The sequence below is a fragment of the Alligator mississippiensis genome, chromosome 2 (assembly GCF_030867095.1).
Source record: "Alligator mississippiensis isolate rAllMis1 chromosome 2, rAllMis1, whole genome shotgun sequence".
Taxonomy (NCBI): domain Eukaryota; kingdom Metazoa; phylum Chordata; order Crocodylia; family Alligatoridae; genus Alligator; species Alligator mississippiensis.
The window spans coordinates 265,833,954-265,856,463 of NC_081825.1; the positions used below are offsets into that span (position 1 = coordinate 265,833,954).

Here is a 22,510-nt window from a genome sequence, read left to right on the forward strand (position 1 = left end):
ACACACATTCACACACACACATATATACACAAACACACACACACATTCACACACACACACACACATATTCACACACACACATATATACACAAACACATACACACACATATTCACACACACACATATATACACAAACACATACACACACATATTCACACACACACATATATACACAAACACATACACACACATATTCACACACACACATATATACACAAACACATACACACACATATTCACACACACACATATATACACAAACACATACACACACATTCACACACACACATATTCACACACACACATATATACACAAACACATACACACACATTCACACACACACATTCACACATACACACACATTCACACACACACACATTCACACACACACATATATACACAAACACATACACACACATTCACACACACACATTCACACATACACACATATTCACACACACACATATATACACAAACACATACACACACATTCACACACACACATTCACACACACACATTCACACACACATATATACACAAACACATACACACACACATATATACACAAACACATACACACATATTCACACACACACATATATACACAAACACATACACACATATTCACACACACACATATATACACAAACACATACACACATATTCACACACACACATATATACACAAACACATACACACATATTCACACACACACATATATACACAAACACATACACACATATTCACACACACACATATATACACAAACACATACACACATATTCACACACACACATATATACACAAACACATACACACATATTCACACACACACATATATACACAAACACATACACACATATTCACACACACACATATATACACAAACACATACACACATATTCACACACACACATATATACACAAACACATACACACATATTCACACACACACATATATACACAAACACATACACACATATTCACACACACACATATATACACAAACACATACACACATATTCACACACACACATATATACACAAACACATACACACATATTCACACACACACATATATACACAAACACATACACACACATTCACACACACACATATATACACAAACACATACACACACATTCACACACACACATATATACACAAACACATACACACACACATATATACACAAACACATACACACACACATATATACACAAACACATACACACATATTCACACACACACATATATACACAAACACATACACACACACATATATACACAAACACATACACACATATTCACACACACACATATATACACAAACACATACACACACACATATATACACAAACACATACACACATATTCACACACACACATATATACACAAACACATACACACACATTCACACACACACATTCACACATACACACATATTCACACACACACATATATACACAAACACATACACACACAAACACATACACACACATTCACACACACACACATTCACACACACACATATATACACAAACACATACACACACACATATATACACAAACACATACACACACACATATATACACAAACACATACACACATATTCACACACACAAACACATACACACACACATATATACACAAACACATACACACACACATATATACACAAACACATACACACATATTCACACACACATTCACACATATTCACACACACACATATATACACAAACACATACACACACACATATATACACAAACACATACACACATATTCACACACACACATATATACACAAACACATACACACACACATATATACACAAACACATACACACATATTCACACACACACATATATACACAAACACATACACACACACATATATACACAAACACATACACACACACATATATACACACACACATATATACACAAACACATACACACACACATATATACACAAACACATACACACATATTCACACACACACATATATACACAAACACATACACACACACATATATACACAAACACATACACACATATTCACACACACACATATATACACAAACACATACACACACACATATATACACAAACACATACACACATATTCACACACACATTCACACATATTCACACACACACATATATACACAAACACATACACACACACATATATACACAAACACATACACACATATTCACACACACATTCACACATATTCACACACACATTCACACACACACACATATATAGTGGTGTTTTATTTTAATCATGGAAAAATGTGGATGCAAATTGGGGATTTTTTTACATCAGAGCAAACCAGGATCCCTGGTAATTAGGCCCAGAGTGACTTTGATATCACCTGACAGACAGCATTACCTGCCAAGCAGGTTTTTGCAATGGCACAGTACTTGGTAAAAGTACATATCAAGTTCCAGTTAACCAATCTGCAGATACTAGATCTGGAGACATTTTGCATTTTGCCCAGCTTGATACAATTCTATTATGAGACCACTAAATGGAATACCCAATAGGACAGTCTCTTGGCCGAGATCTCTGTACCCCGGGATCAAGTCACGGGGAAAAACAGCTAAGGAGATCTCCTGAAAGGCTTAGTCCTATTTAATCAAGCCCATGCTCAGGCAACTAGGTGAGAAAAGACATGCCAGTCAGCCACTGGGGACTGTGAACTGAAACACCATCCAGAGGTGCTTTAACTAAACTAATCTATACTGTAGGTCATTACCATTGAGTTCCAGATAGCTAGGAATGTTGATATGGCTGTTTTATAAGAGGGGAGGAGAAAGACCTTGCATTATACCACATCAAGAATCCTTAGTAGGGATGCCTCCATATCCTTCCTGTAGAAAATAAGAATATCCCTGGCAGGGGCTGAACATACCTGCTCTACCTCTAAGAGCCATCCAGCATGACTTACATGTGTCACTACCTTATTTGTGACTAAGGAACTTTTATAACAGTAATAAGGTAGTGTGTGAAGGGAAACAACTGTGCTGTCAACATTTGGCAGATCCTTCCATTATGCTAGAGGGGATTTGGAATCATTACACAAATTACTGTATAATGTGTTTAGATATTTATGGTCCAGACTCACAAAAAAATGTAATAGTATACAATATTATAATCAGACCTTAAAAGTACAACAAAGCTGCTAAAAAATTCCAAGGCTACTAAGAATCTCAGAGTTTAAAGAGTCTTACACCATGGCTAGGGAAGAAACATAGCATATTCATTGTTAGCAAAGCATCAGCCCTCTATTTAAAAATTAGTTCCCAAATGTCAAAGTGTCCTTAAGGCAAGTCATTACTCTTTGAAGGAAACATATTTTATGTCTGCAGGTAACAGGATCAAACCACACATCAGCGTTCATTAAACGTGTGTCCATGAAATAGAAAGCAAGAGACAAGGCAGAAAGTTGTTGTATGAATATTTTAAGAACTGTTTTCTCAGAAACGCTTAAGAAATGTTTTCCTTTTCTGAAAACCTTAGTAAAGCACTTGAGATAGCAAGTGGTAGGTGAGAGGGGCTGCAGAAAAAGATACAAAATTGTTAGTTACACTATCATAGGTACTAAAAAAAAATACATAAATAAGCATCAGTTTTCCATATTAAAAATGATATCATCTTAACTAGGACCTTTAAGGAGAGTCCATAGTACTTTATAAAAGAGTCAAACTACATTAATTTTCTTTCATTTCCATTGAAATATAATCCAAAATGTGATTCATAGCTACCTTCTACATGCACACATGAACACTGCCATTTATCAGCTTTGATTTCCTATTGTATAGCTGGACATAGCATTCCAAATCATAGCTTAAATTCTTTAGTCAAATCAAAAATTATATTGCCAATGTTTAGTCCCTGAGGTTTCTCCAGTGTCAAGGTGAAAGCAAGCACCCTACCTCTCTTTTTTTGTTTTGCATATATTCTTTAAATGCAAAAGGAAAAAGTATACAGCAATTTTGCTAGCTTCCATTCCCAACAATTTAGGTTGTCTCCCTGTAGCATCTGTAGCTTATCAGATGCAATTTATAGTACAAGCAAGCCAGCTACCCAGTACATATTGAACTCTTTCAAATAGCAGGAAAAAAATTATAAAATAAACTTGTCCCAGGGACGCTGGGGGTAGAAGGGTACCCCGGGGCCAAACCAGGGGGGAAGTAACCATTTACTTACCCCACGCAGAGGCCGGGACAGGCAGGGACACGCGCGCGATGAAACCGCCAGCGCGGTTTGTAAGCCGCGCTTATATACAGCTGGGGCCGGGCGACGCCGGCGGGAGATGCCGCCCGGCAGAGATAAAAGGCAGCCCCGGAAGCGGGGCCAGCCCGGAAGTGGGGAAAGCCCGCAGGGAACCCTGAGAGGGGGACCCGCGCCTGCGGGGCCCGTGTACCCAGCCCGACGGAGGAAGTCGTGGCAGTGGCGTCGGCAACGGCAGCTGCAGCAGCGAGAGCCGCGCCGTTAAAGGAGCCGGTGAAGAAAGCTGCAGCTACAGCAGCGAGAGCGGCGGTCTTAAAGGAGCCGACAGAGAAGGTGGAGACAACGTCGGCAGCAAGACTGGAGAAGAAACCAGCTACAGATCCGGTAAAGGAGTGGGCAGCGTAGCCAGTGAAGAAACCGGCAGCGAACCCGGCGAGGAAGCTGACAGACGGGCCAGCGGAGGAACTGGCAGTGGGACTGGCGGGGGAGTGAGCGCCGGATACAAGAGAGCTGGAGCCGCGGTCCTGGAGAGTAGACTCCCGGGGGAGTCAGTGGCCTTAAGCCACCCGACGGACTCTGAGCCAGGGCAGCCCGTCGATCGGGGCTTAGGCACCCCGGGTCAGATCCCGGGCTAGGCGTGATAGAAGGGCGCGACTTTCTGTTTTGTTGTTCGCTTTCCTTTAGGCTCTCTCATTTTGTGTTGCGGTGGCCTCGGGTCAGTATAGGCTAGGGGCAGCAGGGAATCAGGGGGTGTGAAACCCTCAAGGCAGATTCCAGCCTGGAAGCTTGGTTCTCTGGAGTGGGGACCACCGGGAGGCACAGGACCGGAGACACACCGGGGCCGCCTGAGGAAGGCCACTAGAAGACTAGCAGCAGCAGGTGGTGATTGGCCGGGGTATAGGGGAAGTCGGAGCCCCGTGAGTGCCCGCCGAAGGCGCAACAACCCCGGGAGGCAGCATTAACGGAGACCCCCACCACTGAGATTACATTCAAAGTCATGGCAGGCGAGGTTAGGGGGCCTCCCGTCACCACCCGAGGCACCTCCCGGGACCCTCTCGTGAGCTCATGGCCAGTGAGAACGACCACTCGGGCTAGAACAGCCCAGGAGCGCCTGGTCGAGCGGAGGCAGGCACAACACGGTGCATTGGCCGGGAACATGGAGGACCCCAACGTGGATCCCTACGCCAACATGCAACCCGCGGCTACAGCCCCCGTCGATGTCCTGGGGCAGAACCTACAGGTTCTAGCTCAGATCCCGGACTCCCAACAACAGATGATGGGTAGGCAACAAGATTGGTTTTGGCATGGCCTATCTTCCTTTAAGATGCCCAAAATGACCAAAGACGACGACCCGGAAGCTTACATCAAAGCCTTTGAGCGGCACGCCCTTATGACAGGGCTCGATCAGAGCTATTGGGCTAGCCAGTTGGGCGCCCTGGTCATCGGCAAGGCCCAGGCCGCTTATCGGGCCCTCTCGAGAGAGGATGCCCGGGACTACGAGCTAGTGAAGCAGGCCATCCTATACAGGCTGGAAATAAACCCGGAGCACTACCGTCGCCTATTCCGGGCCAAAAAGGGGTCTGACGAGAGACGACCCAGAGTGCTATTACAACTATTGAGGGACCTGCTAGATAAGTGGGTGAGCCCAGCCAGACAGGACCGAGAAGCCCTGGCAGATCAAATCGTGCTCGAACAGTTCCAAAACGACCTGGAGGAACGGACACAACGTTGGGTCCGGCAGCACACCCCACGCACCTGCGATGAAGCCCTAAAGCTGGCGGAGGTGTTCACGGTCTCAGAGGCCAGCTACCCTCGAGAGAGGCGGAGCCCAGGGTACTCCCCGGGGAGACCCAAAGAGCCGGAGCGACGGAGGCTGCCGAGTCGGGGGGCTACCAGGGAAACCGTGTGCTTCCAGTGTGGGCGTAACGACCATTTTTCTAGAGAATGCCCAAACCAAGCGCTGGAGCGCTGGATCCCTACCGACAGGTCGAGAGCCTCAACCGAAAAATGGAGGGGTCCGTAATCGAGCAAACCAATGGACTGTAGCTATGCGATCCAGGAGGAGAATGCAGCCTGGAGTCGCCCAGTCGTGAAGGCCTGGGTGGAGGATTGCCCTGTGCAAGCGACCCTGGATTCAGGGTGCGCCCAGTCACTGGTGAGGTCAGATCTGGTAGGGCCACAGGGCCGGAAGGGGGCCCACCCCGTGAGGATAGCTTGTCTCCATGGGGAGTCCCGACTAGTCGAGCGCCAGTGGGTGCGCCTCAGGATGATGGAACATCAAGGAGAACTCCTAGTTGGGGTTGTACTGCAATTAGCATGTGAGATGTTATTAGGGCGAGACTGGGCGCCCGTGTACAATGTCTTGGACAGGGTGAGGGACACTGAGGTAGCCCGTAGAAAGATCCGAGACTGCGAAGGTTGGCTGGGCGAAACGCAGGAGGATGAGGAATCGGCGGACGAGGCGGGCAAGCTAGACCTCAACAACTTCACCAGCTGTCTACAGTTTCGGGAGGCTCAGACAGAGGACCCAGAGATCCGGGAGTTGCAGGAGCGCACCCGGGGCCCCCAAGACGTCCCCGCACCGCCGCAAGGAGGGCCTCCCTACTTTGAGGTAAGGAACTGCCTCCTTTACCACGTGCAAGGGGAGCAGTGGGGGGAGGCCTTACACTCCCAATTAGTGGTACCCACCCGATTCCGCCAAACCATCTGGCGATTAGCACACGCGAGCCCCACGGGTGGGCATCTTGGACGGGACAAGACCCTTGCGAGGATAAGCCGGTGGTTCTTTTGGCCCGGGATGGGGGAGGAAGTGGCCCACCAGTGTGCAGCTTGCCCCGAGTGCCAGAAGACGAGAACCGAGCGTCCGGCACGGGAACCCCTCCAGCCTACGCCCGTCATAGACACCCCATTCTCGCGGATAGCCCTAGATGTCATCGGACCTCTTCCCCGTAGTAGCTCAGGGCACCAATACATATTGGTGATGGTGGATTACGCCACCCGGTACCCAGAGGCCATCCCCTTGCGAGCAGTGACTGCCCCGCGCATTGCGGAGGAGTTAGTAAAATGGATCTCCAGGATGGGGATCCCGCACGAAATATTAACAGACAAGGGGAGGAATTTCATGTCTGGAGTCTTGAGAGCTGTGTGCCGAACGTTACAAATAAAACAACTCCGCACCTCAGTCTACCACCCCCAGACTAATGGCCTAGTGGAGCGCCTTAACGGGACAATAAAACGGGTGTTGCGGCGCTGCATTCAGGGGGACCCCCAAAAGTGGGATCTCCTCCTCCTGCTAGTATTGTTTACCCTAAGGGACACCCCTCAGGACTCGATGAAGTTCTCGCCGTTCGAACTGGTGTTAGGGCACCGGCCCCGAGGTCTGTTGCAGGTCTTGAGAGAAGATTGGGAACAGGAAGGAAGCTCCTCTCAAGAGCCGCAGACGTACCAAAGAGAGTTTCAGCAAAGGATTAAGGTGGCCCAGGACCTCACTCGCGAAAACATGAGGGAAGCCCAGGCCCGACAAAAGGAGAGGTATGACAGCCGCATGCAAGAACGGGAATTTGAACCCGGCCAAAGGGTTCTAGTGTTGCTCCCGACATCCACCAGTAAGCTCCTGACCCAATGGCAGGGGCCATTCGAAATTCTCCGACGAGTTGGACCGGTAGATTATGAGGTCCATAGGCCCGGCCACCGTCGGGAAAAGCAAATCTAACACGTGAACCTCCTGCGAGAGTGGAAGGAGCGCGAAGGGTGGGTGGCCTTTTCTGAAGCAGATAACGAGGACCTTAGACCCCAGGGTTTGGGGAGAGGGGCCAGGCTCACCAAGGGGGGCCCCTTGGTCCGGATCGGAGAGGAGGTGAGCCCCGTACAAAGGCAAGAGGCCCGAAATTTGGCAGAGGAATTCCAAGACGTATTCCGTGAGGAACCCGGGTGGGTTCAGGACACCGTTCATGCTATAAAGACCCCACCCCGGAGCAATAGTGAGGGAGAGGTGGCGGCCCATCCCACACCACCTCTTGGAAGCCGTTCGTAAAGAGGTAGACTCAGTGCTGAGGTTAGGGGTCATTCGGCTGTCGAGAAGCCCCTGGAGGAGTCCATTAGTGCCAGTGCGTAAGCCTGACGGGTCATTGAGACTCTGCGTAGACTATAGACGATTGAATACCTTGGCGACATTCGACGCGTTCCCGATGCCCCGTGTGGAAGAGCTAGTCGAGAGAATAGGGGATGCCCAGTATATCTCAACCCTCGACCTCGCAAAGGGGTATTGGCAGATCCCGGTGGCCAAAGAAGATCAGCCGAAGACGGCATTTGGCACCCCATGGGGGCTGTACGAGTTTGTCAGGATGCCCTTGGGTTACATGGTGCGGCCGCGACGTTTCAGCGCCTGATGGATCGGATACTGGCCCCACATGCCGAGTATGCCGCGGCCTATATAGACAATATTGTCATATATACCCAGACATGGGTACAGCACAAAAGAGCCCTTCGAGCCATCCTGACGGAATTGAGACGGGCAGGGCTAACAGCCAACCCTCGAAAATGTGCCCTGGCCCAGAAGGAAACTAAATACCTGGGGTTTCTGGTTGGCAGAGGCATGATCAGACCGTTAGCCGATAAAGTGGAGGTTATCCGCAATTTTACGCCCCCGCAAAACTGTCGCCAGCTTCGATCATTCCTGGGGCTCACCAATTATTATAGGCTGTTTGTACCCCACTTCTCAGTATTGTCCGCACCTTTATCAGAGGCACTCAGATGGTGGAAAACAGGGGTAGTCAGGTGGACGGAAGAAATGACGCGAAGTTTCAGAAAGCTGAAACAAGCCCTCTGCAAGGAAGTGGTAATACACACTCCTGACTTCAAAAAACCCTTCGTTTTACAGACGGATGCCTCGGAGACCGCGTTGGGGGCCGTCTTAACTCAGGAGGACAGGGGCAGTGAAAGGCCCGTGGCGTACGCCAGTCGCAAGCTGCTGCCGGCGGAGAGAAGGTACTCCACCATAGAACGGGAATGCTTAGCCATACAGTGGGCAGTAGACTACTTCAGGTATTACCCTGATGGGCAGAGAATTCAAATTGGTAACGGATCATGCTCCGCTAAGGTGGCTGAGCACGGCCAGGACCGATAACGCCCGAATAACACAGTGGGCCCTGGCACTCCAACTTTATAAGTTTTGCATGGTACACCGACCAGGGAAGGATAATGCAGTGGCGGACTTCCTATCCAGGTGTGACGGAGAAGACCAGACCAGGAGCCGAGATGACCAGCCAAATGGACAGACCAGCCTGACAGGTATGACCCGAGCTGGGTCCGAAGAAGTGCCCCAAGGCATCTTGGGGGGGGGGGGGTTGTGTCCCAGGGACGCCGGGGGTAGAAGGGTACCCAGGGGCCGAACCAGGGGGGAAGTAACCATTTACTTACCCCATGCAGAGGCCGGGACAGGCAGGGACACGCGCGCGACGAAACCGCCAGCGCGGTTTGTAAGCCGCGCTTATATACAGCTGGGGCCGGGCAACGCCGGCGGGAGACGCCGCCCGGCAGAAATAAAAGGCAGCCCCGGAAGCGGGGCCGGCCCGGAAGTGGGGAAAGCCCGCAGGGAACCCCGAGAGCGGGACCCGCGCCCGCGGGGCCCTTGTACCCAGCCCGACGGGGGAAGTTGTGGCAGCAGCAGCGGCGTCGGCAACAGCAGCTGCAGCAGCGAGAGCCGCGCCGTTAAAGGAGCCGGTGAAGAAAGCTGCAGCTACAGCAGCGAGAGCGGCGGTCTTAAAGGAGCCGACAGAGAAGGTGGAGACAACGTCGGCAGCAAGACTGGAGAAGAAACCAGCTACAGATCCGGTAAAGGAGTGGGCAGCGTAGCCAGTGAGGAAACCGGCAGCGAACCCGGCGAGGGAGCTGACAGACGGGCCGGCGGAGGAACCGGCAGTGGGACAAGCGGGGGAGTGAGCGCCGGATACAAGGCTCCCAGAGAGCTGGAGCCGCGGTCCTGGAGAGTACACTCCCGGGGGAGTCAGTGGCCTTAAGCCACCCGACGGACTCTGAGCCAGGGCAGCCCGTCAATCGGGGCTTAGGCACCCCAGGTCAGATCCCGGGCTAGGCATGATAGAAGGGTGCGACTTTCTGTTTTGTTGTTCGCTTTCCTTTAGGCTCTCTCATTTTGTGTTGCGGTGGCCTCGGGTCAGTATAGGCTAGGGGCAGCAGGGAATCAGGGGGTGTGAAACCCTCAAGGCGGATTCCAGCCTGGAAGCTTGGTTCTCTGGAGGGGGGACCACCGGGAGGCACAGGACCGGAGACACGCCGGGGCCGCCTGAGGAAGGCCACTAGAAGACTAGCAGCAGCAGGTGGCGATTGGCCGGGGTATAGGGGAAGTCGGAGCCCCGTGAGTGCCCGCCGAAGGCGCAACGACCCCAGGAGGCAGCATTAACGGAGACCCCCACCACTGAGATTACATTCAAAGTCGTGGCAGGCAAGGTTAGGGGGCCTCCCGTCACCACCCGAGGCACCTCCCGGGGCCCTCTCGTGAGCTCGTGGCCAGTGAGAACGGCCACCCGGGCTAGAACAGCCCAGGAGCGCCTGGTTGAGCAGAGGCGGGCACAAAACTTACTCCAAATAATTTAAACTTTAGATGTACATTTTTTTTTTTAATTAAAAATTGATCAAACTCAGGTCCTAAAGCCTTGAAGACATTACTTTTGTGGTAGTATATGTACCTTTATAGTGCAACAAAAAGAAAAAATGTTTATATATCCAGGCTAGCTGTAGCACTATAAAGATAACAGATCCAACAAAATAGTGGTCCTGCAACAAAAAGACAGCTCTATCAAATATTTCCCCCATGATAACAGTCAAAAAGGCTGCCTCCAGCTGATGCTGGTGGCTACCTCAATGACAGTCATGTGGGGGTAAAGGGAACAAAGAAGCAATCCCTTATCAGTTTTTGGCTGGGAGGATACCTTTGAAGCCAATTTATAGCAATCTAGCCAAAGAGACTGTGTATGTGTGTACAGCTCCATACTGCTTAATTTTTGTTCTGCTATGCATAAACATAAGCCCAAGGTCCAGCTTTTTTAAGAAAGTTGTGTTTATCAACATTGGTAATAAAACATCAGGGTCTAAGTTGTCCAGTGGTATATCCAACAGAGTTAGTCTATATGCAATAAAATGAAGATGCAAAAACTGAATTTGCTTTACTTCCTTCTCTGAAATAGGCTCACACATACAGTAAGATCTTATATTGTTCATGTGTATAGGAAGTTTCCAATTATACCTCTTGCAACTGCAAAGACATATGTCCCAGTTGGTTTTGGCGGCTTTCCACCAGCTGCCTTTCTGCGTGCATTTCTTGTTCTATCTCCTGGAGTCTTCTCTCTACCCGTTCTGACACCTTAAAAAAAAAAAAAAAAAGACCACCATTAGAATATTTGACCACTTACCAAAAATAATGTATAGGGAATCTTTTAGAGCATACATATGAGAAGTATGGTAAGGTATTTTGGTTTTGGGGTTTTTTTTAATAAAATCTAGAAGTTCATAGAAAAATAGCTACTTCTATAAACATTCTTGCTTGTAGTCAGAAGATTCAAAATGGAATATGACCTGTTCTCTTATCAGTCTCCCTCTCCAAACAACCAGTTCAGAATACGTCTCATATTAGAACACAAGACCCTTGGACTCAGCTTTACTAGTAGCCTGATTATGATTTGGAAATGACCCCTACCTCCTCTGTAAAGCATTCCAAAATCTTCATATGGAAAGCTGTTTAAGTGCTAGACATTATCATTTTTATCACAGTCTGAGAAACCTCACCATCAAAACCACTAATATGAACTAATAATTTGTTTAATAATCTTCTTACCTCTTTAAATGTGCAGCAACTCAGATTAAAACCAAAAACAGGAATAGTCTGTAACACCTTCAATCCACTAGCAAACAGCACCCTCTAGTGGATTATGCGAATCAAGCAAATGCAACAAAAACTGATGACCAATATGACAACACAGGATGTTTTGACTGTTATCAACAGGGTTTGAGAGAGAAATATGGGGCCTGGTACAGTCTGGTGGAGAGGATTTAGTTGCACCCTGGCAAAGATATTCCCAATTTACCATGCCTCCAAAATTTAAATCTGTAGCATTATAACTAATGAATTCTTTCTTTTTTTACTAGAGGTCTGCTATGAATAATGAATAACAGGTAGGAAGATCCAATACAGAAATACAGTAATATTTGCATGTCAATATTTTACAATAAGCAATGAAACATCTCTGAATTGTTTTCCAGTTCTTCCCCTCAAAGAAAGAAAGAGCTGCTTCGGGAGGAAAGACACTTGCTCTGCATCAAAGCAAATGACAAATCCAAAGAAAACAACAGAGATATTAAAAGTCAGAATGAACTTAATGCTTGGGATGTCTATAGAACCACAGTTAAGGATTCATTTATTATTCTGGAACTACAGAATTATGTAGCACCTTTAGTTTTCTTTTACTGAAAGGGCCTATTGTTTTTTGCAAAAAGGTAATTGTTGCAGTGAATTCTTCAAGGTCTTTTTTTGTTTGTTGCTTTTGGAAGATCACAAGAAAGTAGGGCTGGAAGGGACCTCATAAAAGGCCATCTAATCTAACTCCTGCTCAAGGCAGTATCATCTCTGACTAGTCGATATCATACCCAGTTTGTATTTATGCACGTAGTTATTTCATCACAAGTGCAGGACTTTGTACTTGTCCTTGTTGTCCTAGACCTGTCTCCTATGGCCACAGAGAAAAAGTCCATGTCTATCCTCTCTATAATCACCCTTCAGGTATTTGAAGACCGTTATCAAATCCTCCCTCAGTCTTTCCTTCTGTAAACTAATCAGTCCACATCCTTCCTGATGTGTGGAACCCAACACTGGACCACACTACTCCAGGTGAGACCTCACAAGTGCTAACTGGAGTGGAAAAATCACCTCCCTTGATACAACCCAATATACAGTTGGACTTCTTTGCAACAAGAGAACACTGTTGGTTCACATTCAGTTTAAGGTCCACTCTGACACCCCAGGTCATAGGCAACGCGTAGGGTGCACACGGGGAGGAGGCATATGCCTCCCCTGAAATTGGTCCTCATCGGCCAGGAAGTGGAGAGTGCCGGTTGGTGCCCCCCTCAAGAAGCACTGGCAGCGCTTCTGGTTTAGCCAGTGGCACTTCTGGTTTGCTGCCAGCACTTCTAGGGTCAGCGATTGGCCACTGGAGGACCTCCCCACCAGTCAGCTCTCAGCCGCTGGTGCCCCCACAGAACCAGGAGGCACCAGTCACTCATACACCCCAGGTACTTCTCTGCAGAAATGCAGGCTAGCCAGTCATTCCCCAGTCTGTATTTGTGCACTTGTCCTTGTTAAATTTAATTTGGTTGGTTGTGGACTATAACAGGGAGCCCAAGGCTCCTGTTACTTTAAGAGCGTGCAGCAGGCTATGCTGCTGGTGTAAGGCTGCAACAGAGAAGCACAGGCTGGCTCTTAAGTAAATGGAAAACTCCTGTATGTGGTTGGGGAGCCACATGAAATGAAGGGGCAGGGCTCTGAGGCATATTACCCAGGGCCTGAGGCAGAGGAGACAGTATGACCCTGCATGCTGCAGGAAGAATTGCTCCCAGGGAACATGGTTGTAAGGCCCATGGAAACCCAAGCTACCCAAGAGATCAAGACCAAGACTAAGACTGAGACAGTTAAGAGGGAAGTATAGCTTGCAATGGGGTACTGACCCAGCCTGGGGGATAACTTTACTTGGAAACAGTTTGCTTATATGCCTGTTATGCTTAAATTTCAAACTGGAGGACTGTGTTGTAGCTACAGGGGTGCCTGAGAGGTACATAGCACAGAGCTCCCTTGTCAAGGTCAAGGATCCCAGGGGACTGAGCAACATGCAAGTCACCTACCCAGAGTCAGGAACCCCAGGGGCAGAGCAGCACGCAGCCTTGCTAGGGTCAGGGACTCTAGGGGCTGCCACAAGAGACCAGGGCGAGAGGCCCAAAACACAATACAGCAAGATCAGGGCCATGGGCCCTGAGCCTGAGAGCAGTGGTGATGCATAGGGGATGTATGTGCACCCCCTGAGAGCACTGGTGCACCCCCTGACAGGCAGCGCTACCTGGTTAGTGCACCAGTACCCCCCTGTAAGCACCAGCCAGAGAGTGGGGCACCTGAGAAGCACTGCTGGCACTTCCTGGTTGGTGCGATTGGCTGCAGGAGAACCCACCCCATCACTGACTGGCCACTGGGGGGCACGTGCCCCCCCTGACCCAGAAGGCACCAGTCACTCATGCCTGAGAGGGTAATACAGGGCCAGGGGCCAGAAGCTGAGGTCCAGGACAATGGACCTTGGCTGAGGAGCACAGTTAGACATCAGGGGCTGAATCCAGGAAGGAGGAAGCCCCAAAGGTTTTAGGCCTGAAGGGCCAAGTGTGGAGTTAGGGCTAGGCACCCTCCTCCAAATACTGAGTGCCACTTGGGAGGTATAGGTGTGGCCATGATTATAACCCCCTCAGGCACAACTAGGGCTACCTTAAAGGAGAAACATCCCACAGAATTTGGGGCCAAGGAGCCCTGAGAAATGTACGAAGAGAAAAGGCACACAGGAAGAGGCTACTCTGGCCTCTGGAGGCAACTTCCCCAGCTAAAAGACCTTAAGATCAAGTTATGGCAGGTAAGAGAGAGAGGAGGTGAGGCAGGCCAGGGATCATGGACAGGACAGCCTGGCCACTAGACAGAGTCAGACATTGGGCTGATCACCTGAGCCTGTCATATGGACCATTTCTTCAGCCTATCCAAGTCATTCAGGATCTAAGCCCTGCCCTCCAGCATGTCTTCAACTCCACCCAACTCTGTGTCATCTGCAAATTTGCTAAGTGTACCCTTGATCACATAGTCCAAATCATTAATAAAGATATTAAAGCAATACCAGAGAGAGGACAGACCTCTCAGGAACCCCACCTGATACCTCCTCCTAATTAGATATTGAGTCATTGAAGATACTCATTGAGCTTGATGATCCAATCAGTTATGTATCTGCATTACAACATTTTCATCTAGTCTATACTTCCTTAGCTTGTAAATGAAAATATTGTGAGAGACCATGCCAAAAGCCTTGCTAAAGTCAAGGTATATTACATCCATTGCCCTCCCCGCACCTACAGAGTTTGGCACCTTATCATAGAAGGACATCAGATTGGTCAGATGTGAACTGTTCTTGGTGAATCCATGCTGGCTGTTCTGATTCCTTTGTTCTCCTCTAGGTGCTTCACAATAACTTCTTCAAGGACCTTCTGTATGATCCTTGCAGGTATCAAAGTCAGACTGACTAGTCTGCAATACTCCAGATCAGGGGCAGGGGAGAGATAAATTTAGATTGCAAGGGGGGGGGGGGGGGGCGGCACAGGGGGAGGGCCATAGGCAATTGCCCCAGTCCTCAGGGTCAGGCTCAGCCTGCTCCTGCAGTCCCAGCACTGCAGCCGGGAACCATGTGATGCCGAATTGGCGGCAGTGGCAGACACAAAAGGTGGTTTTGCTACAGCTTTTGTTTCAGAGGGTGCTTCTCTGCTCAGCTGTGTGGGACCACTGATGAGCTCCAGCTAAAGAAAGAGGTGGCACCCTTTGAAATAAAAACCAGAACAAAACTTCACCACTCATCTTTATTTCTACAGCCTGCTGCAAACTAAGAAAGTTTCAAGCCACTGGAAACAAATGATCTAAATTCTACTGCACTTACTACACTATGTTATATTGTACTAATCCCATGCCCTCAGGGATTCTGCTGCTAACTTGCAGGAAAGATTTTTACCTACTTTTGAATGCATTACCAGGATTCTTTCACATTCCTATGAAGCATGGATACTGAGTTGGGAGAATGGCAAGTGTTCACTGAAACCTCTTGGGTTCCTAGCTGGTTCGTCTCACAGATAATTCTATTATTAAATTTGGAGTAAAGAAAAAATATTCTGAGGTGAAACTGGGATGGCTTTTTGGTTTTGGGGAGTACTGTTCACTTCCTTGGATCATCTGGGCATATTTTACATAATAAATTCTCAGCCAGCGAAAAAGCCCAAAACACTAGCAGTGCCCTTGGTCTCCACTGCTCTCTTCCTGTGGTCTGTTGTAATTTTTTGAAAGTCTATAGTTTTTCTTCTAAATATCCTAATTTTGTTAGTGGAATGTCAATGGATGTTGGAGAAGAGGGCTATGGTTATTTTGCATAAGAGCGGGGAGAGAATGAAAGCTCTTCTAGATGCATCTTAAGTACATGTCTATTGCATGGATACCTGCAATTGCTGGAGACTGGAATCTAAACCTCACATTGTACCTTCTTATCCTATGTTCCTAAAACAGCATTTTAGTACTAACCTTCCTTTTACAGGAAATGAAGAGTAATTGTTATGATACTATCAGATTACTAAGTCAGAAATCTTATTTTGTTTATGTTTTTATATAGGAAAAAGTTAAAACTCTAGTTTGGTGATACTCTTTAAAGAAAGAAGCTTTGCATATTTTTACCCATTCTTATCTATTGTTTCTGCATATTGCATCTAAGAAGAGAACTCTAGATTTACAGGAAAGAAAATGCACAATTTGGGTTCAGCTAAAGGTTCTTCTTACCATCAACTCTGAAGAGAAAAAAAAAAAACACATTCAACTGTATGGTAAGTATGGCTTTGTAATTGATGCACTGACATAAAATTTAGGAGACCTAAACTGAATTCATAGCTTAGCCACAAATTTCCCATGAGACCTTGGGCAAATCATCCAGTCTCCCATTGCCTTAAACATCCCCCCAGTAACCTGGGAATACTACTACTTCCCTTCCTCTCAGAGCATATTAAAAAGACAAACTCATTCATGTTTTCAGGTGTGTAGACATTAAGGGACTAGGACAATTAGAAAAAGGACGATTAGAAAAAATGTACCTGATGTCCTTGAGCCACTAGAAAACTGCTTATACATAATGGAATGTCTTGAAAATAAAATCCACCAATCAACAACAGCATTAGTGCATCTCAGTATCTCACATTCTCTGTAGGTCTCTTCCTTTTTGCTTCATTATTAAGGGAGATTTTCACTGACTGGGATTAGCTATTTTGAAGATTTCAACCCACTCCTCCTTAGTTCCATCCTGCAGCTGAGCTCCTCTTTACATGAAATCAGTTGCTTATTAACTATAAAACTGTGATAACTGATGACTCTAGATGGAGAGGAAAGAACAGAGAAACTGCGTGCATGGTGTAGAGGAGGGAGGGAATCAAGGTTGGTTTTTTATTTAAATATGCCTTAATTTTTTAAAGGGTGCAAAAAGAAAGGCCTTTGCACTAAAAGCAGGAGATTTTTCAAAACAAATATTTTCCAAAGTCTAAGCTACTTTTTAAATAAAGAATGACTGTACATAGCAGTTGAGAATTAGTGAACACACTAAAGGGCTACTTTAGAGTAAAGGAACCCATACTACACGTGTCAAAGTTTCTTTTGAAGGGGAATTCAAGATATACTGATCCATATGTATTTCTGCATTTCTAAAGCAAAAGATAAAATTTTGAGATTAAATCATGTGGTGACTTTATGCATGCTGTGGTTTTTTAAAGTTATTGCATGCTATTGTAAAAGCTGCTAGAATTACATCTATGCTTGGCATTGCCTGATTAAAGGAGTTGCTGAAGTCCTAATAAATTAGAAATACTATATTTACTTTGCCTGGATAATCAGTTCTCTTTTAAAGACTGAAGGTTAACTCAAAGCATGTTCTTCCTTAGGTAAAACCATGTTGCACTGTATTATATTTTTTTCATTTATCTCTATGTCTTTTAATTATTCATGCCTTCAAAATTTGGTCTAAAACCTTGCATACTACTAAGGTCACTGTGCCCTTTTTTCCTAAGTATAGGTACAATATTTGCTGCTTTCCAGTCTCACAGTACCAGCCACAATTTCAGAGACTTACTAGAGCACTAAAAATGCCTTGCTGCTGGACTTGGCAGATTAACTCAGGTGCTAACATTTCAAAAGCTAGGCGGTCACGCTTAACACTTGACGTAAGCAACATAGAAAGTATTTAGTTCTGTTTATTGCAGCATTTTAATTCATGTTGGCTGGCCAGGCTTCTCAACAGCTTTACATTGATATGAAAAGGATGGAAAAGATGAATATGCCTTGCAGTCCCTACAGGGAAGGGTCCTATTGATGGGAGAACAACCCAAAGAATAGCTATGGGGAATTTAGACATCAACAAAAGAATTGAACAATTTCAGGGCTTCACTATGCCCTCCTGCAGCCTCCAGGTAGGAGACTAGAGTGTATGACTGTCATGTATATCAAACAACGCAAAAGAGGAGGATGGATATATTCCCCACTGACAGTGAATGGAAAGAAATATTCTAGACACTGAGAATTCTGCTGTACCTGGATTTTACTGGGAGGCAGCACACAAAGGGCAATGAAAACATCTTTTTTGTAGCTTCTTGATTAGTTTGCTAAGAAAAGGAAGATTGTAAACGGGGCAGCAATACATGAAGGCACTGCCTCTGACTGTAAGTTTCTTCAGCAATGGGAAGGCTAAACCCATGCTTTAAAATGAGGTTAGAATTCTTTCTAAAGGAGTTAGTCATAGTCTCTTATTAGAAACCATAAATAATCTGTATTTCCATTCACCAGGCACAAATTAAACAATCAGTCACAAGAGGTAAGCAGTAGTATTTTACGGATAGGCATTCACTACTTGTACGAAAAAGCTGTGTCTGAATACCGAAAATGGAGTCATTGAGTTTCTAGTCACTACAACATCAGGACAGACTGAGAGCTCTTGTAGTAAAGAGAGTATATTTTCATTTATAAAGTAAACAATAATTAACAACAAGAAGCAGCAATTCCAAAAGGTGTGTTCTAATTCCTTGCTAATGCACAGGGATCCTGGTTTTCTCTATTTAAAAATCACAAATTCTCTGATTAAAAAAAGAATTTTGTGCAAATTCTCTGACATTAAAACCCAAAATCCACGATTAAAAGCAATGCGATAGATAGATATCAATTGAACACAATGTTTTATTGATATACTTACAAGTTTAAAGCAGTTTGGAAGCCTACCAGTGCCTCATTCACAATAATAAAATAAATTCTAAGTACCTATACATTTTGGTATTTGATGCTGGGTTTTTTATCATGGAAAATCAGAGCTCCCCCTGCCCCCTTTGCTCACCAAGACATAGGTCCAGGCCTCTCACTCCCAAGCCACAGCCTCCCAGTCCCACTGGTGCCCTTTGCCCCCCACCCACAGCCTCCCGCTCCCCAGAGGAGGCCTCCAGCTACCACAGCTACAGGGTCAGGGACCTGAGTCTGCATCCTCCTATTCCCCACAACAGTGAACAAGCCCCAGCTGCCACCAGCAGGAGGTGGTGGCTGCCAATGGCAGAACACAGCATGGGGCCTGACTTCCCCTCTCCATGGCAGGCACAACCTGAGCAGTGCCCTCCAGATATGTGAGCAGGCCAGGGGTGGATGTGGACTGCCTGCTATGGGCTTGGGCTCCCCACTTCAGGGCCTCCAGGGCCCAGAGAGAAGGACCCAGATCGGCAGAACAGGGCAGAGTCAGGCAGGAAGGCTCATTGCTGCCCCCACAAGCCCTGCACCACCCTGGCAAGCACCCCATGCCCACCCAGCAGCAGAAGGGGACAACTCCACGCCACCACCCCCATTGCTGCTGGGCAGGCAGAGGGCACCCTACCAGGGTGGTGCAGGGCTCGCAGGGGTGGCACAAGCCTCCCTGCCCTGCTCTGCTCTGCCATACCAGGTCCTGCCTGCTTGGCCATGGAGGCCTCAGGGGAGGGCAGTAGAGTGGGGAGCCTGAGCCCACAGCAGGCAGCCTGCACCCACCCCCAGCCTTGCCCAGCTTCCACCCTCCATATGGGAGCCTCAATCCCCACCCTGCCAGACTTACCGATTGGAGCTACTCTCCAGGCTGCCTGGCAGCCATGTGCATGTATGAGTGCGCACGTGCACATGGCACCCCCTGCCTGACCACCCTCCTCCCTCCAGCCCCTTGAAGGCTGGAACTCTGCCAGGATGCATAGAGCTCTATCCAAAAAGTGGAAAATCTATGTGTTTCTCTGTTAAAATGAAAAATCCACAGTTTTTTCCATTTTTCCATGGAAAATGGAAAAACCAGATCCCTGCTAATGAGTCAACTTGTATTTCAGGAATTTAAAACTTCATATTTTATTTGTCCCTAGTATGCAGATTTGCCCTCAGAATAAATTAATGTAACAGAAGTCTGGCTTAGAAAATGTAAATATTTTTGCTTTGGCTTGTTTTTCAATTTTGTTCTTAGTTGAAGATATGTCAAGGATGCCAACTTTTTTTCTAAAATCTGACTTAAATGAGCATTCTGGAAGAAACATTCTAAGGATAAAGAATGATAAATACAGAAGCAAACAATAAAGACAAAAATGGAATACAGCTTTAGAGATGCTGGAAGCAAAGAACTAGCTTAAAAATGAAGTCTTGAGAGTACATGTAAAGATCTCCAGAAAACCTACTTCCTTCCTTTTTGATCATCCTAAATAGCCCTGAGTCAGAACAATCTTTTCAGGCTAAGAGTTCATCTAGTCCCCTGGATTTTATTAAAAGTGCTCACAGCACAATCAGTGATTCACTGAAGAAGAGTACAAGGAAATCTAACATTCACCCTGGCAGCACACGGTGCTGACGCTGGACTACCATCAAACATCCACTAACAACATTTCAATATGTTGTATGTGGGAGGCATTTAAAAAACATGACACATTTGAGTGATGCATAATATTAAAGTCCTGACCCTATTATAATTTGCAAGCCTAATATATAACAATTAAAGTACTCCAGCTGGCAACTGATGGCAGATGGGATTTTCCAGACATGAGACCTCTGCTATACTTTGATACTAGTGGGAGGAACCAGAGATAGCACTGAAAAAACTTGGGTGGTTCTTGATTAAACTAATTAGGAAGCTAATTAGTTTGATCAAGACAGAAATCTGATCCACTCAGACATCCTTATTGTGGGGTGGATATATTTCAAACACTTGAGCACAGACTGTTTACCTTAACAGTAAGGTACACTACAGCCCCATCCCACAGGGCTAAAGGAGAATGCACCTTCCTGATGCTCTATCACCTGTCAAACACAAAGTCATATACTGATGCATTCTGAGGGAAGAAGGGCAGGATGTAGACATGCATAGGACAACAAATCTCAAAAAGATCCAATTACTAGTAGTTTACATTTCTCCTTTGAGTGATGATTATCCACATTCACATCTTCATGACAGCCAGGATGCCAAAGCAGTGACCATATGCTGAGCTTGGATTTCATTTCATGTTGACAAACACCACAAACAATTCGGTCTCTGGGTACCTTTCTGCAAAAAAAATGGACTGTAGAATGAAGCCTAATCTCCCACACACAATGGAGGAAAAATTAGTCTGCTGAGGTAGTCTGCCTTGCTATTTTGGGGACTGGAAAAGTACAGACCCAGGAAATCTTGACCTGGGGACCAGATGGGCATCTTACCCATAGGATCCTAGGAAAATAGGACTGGAAGAGACCTCATATGGTCATTCAGTCAACTCTCTGATCAAGTAGGGAGCCATGGGAGGGATGGTTTAGACAACTCTGACTAAACCACCCCAGCCAAGCATTCATTCAACCTACTCTTGAAAACTTCCAAGGATGCAGATTCCACAACTTCTCCAAGTAGCCTGGTCCAATGTATGAACATGCTTATAATCAAAGAGTTCCTTCCATCTCCAGCCTAAATTTCCTCTGCTTCAGCCTGAGGCCATTGCTCCTAGTTCCATCCCCAACATCCACAACAAAAAGCCCATCTCCATCCTACCTGTAATAGCCCTCCAGGTATTTGAAGACTGTGATCAATCCCCCCCTCAGTCTTCTCATCTCCAGACTAAATAACACTGTTTTTTTCAGCCATTCCTCATAAGTCTTGGCCCCTAGGCCCCCAATTATTTTTGTTGCCCTGCACTGGAATCTTTCCAATCTGTCCACATCCTTTGTGAAAGGTGGGGGAAGAGAGAAGGGTCAAAAACTGGACACAATGCTCCAGGTGAAGCCTCACCCATGCTAAACAGAGTGGAAGAATTGTTTCCTTTGATTTGCAAATGACACTCTTGTTAATACAACCCAGTATGCTGTTGGCCTTTTTGCAACAAAAGCACACTGTTGGCTCACATTCAGCTTATTGGCTGCTGTGACTTACAGG

General features: G+C 46.5%; 1 protein-coding gene across 5 annotated transcripts in view; it reads right to left on the reverse strand.

The window, feature by feature from the left end:
* Positions 1 to 22,510, reverse strand: part of CEP128 (centrosomal protein 128) — a 366,371-nt gene that overhangs the window by 295,066 nt on the left and 48,795 nt on the right. For all 5 annotated transcript variants that reach the window (XM_059723138.1, XM_059723137.1, XM_059723139.1 and 2 more), the window contains exon 8: positions 11,515 to 11,631. In XM_059723138.1, coding sequence (XP_059579121.1) covers positions 11,515 to 11,631 — 117 coding nt within the window. The remainder of the gene's footprint in view (positions 1 to 11,514; positions 11,632 to 22,510) is intronic.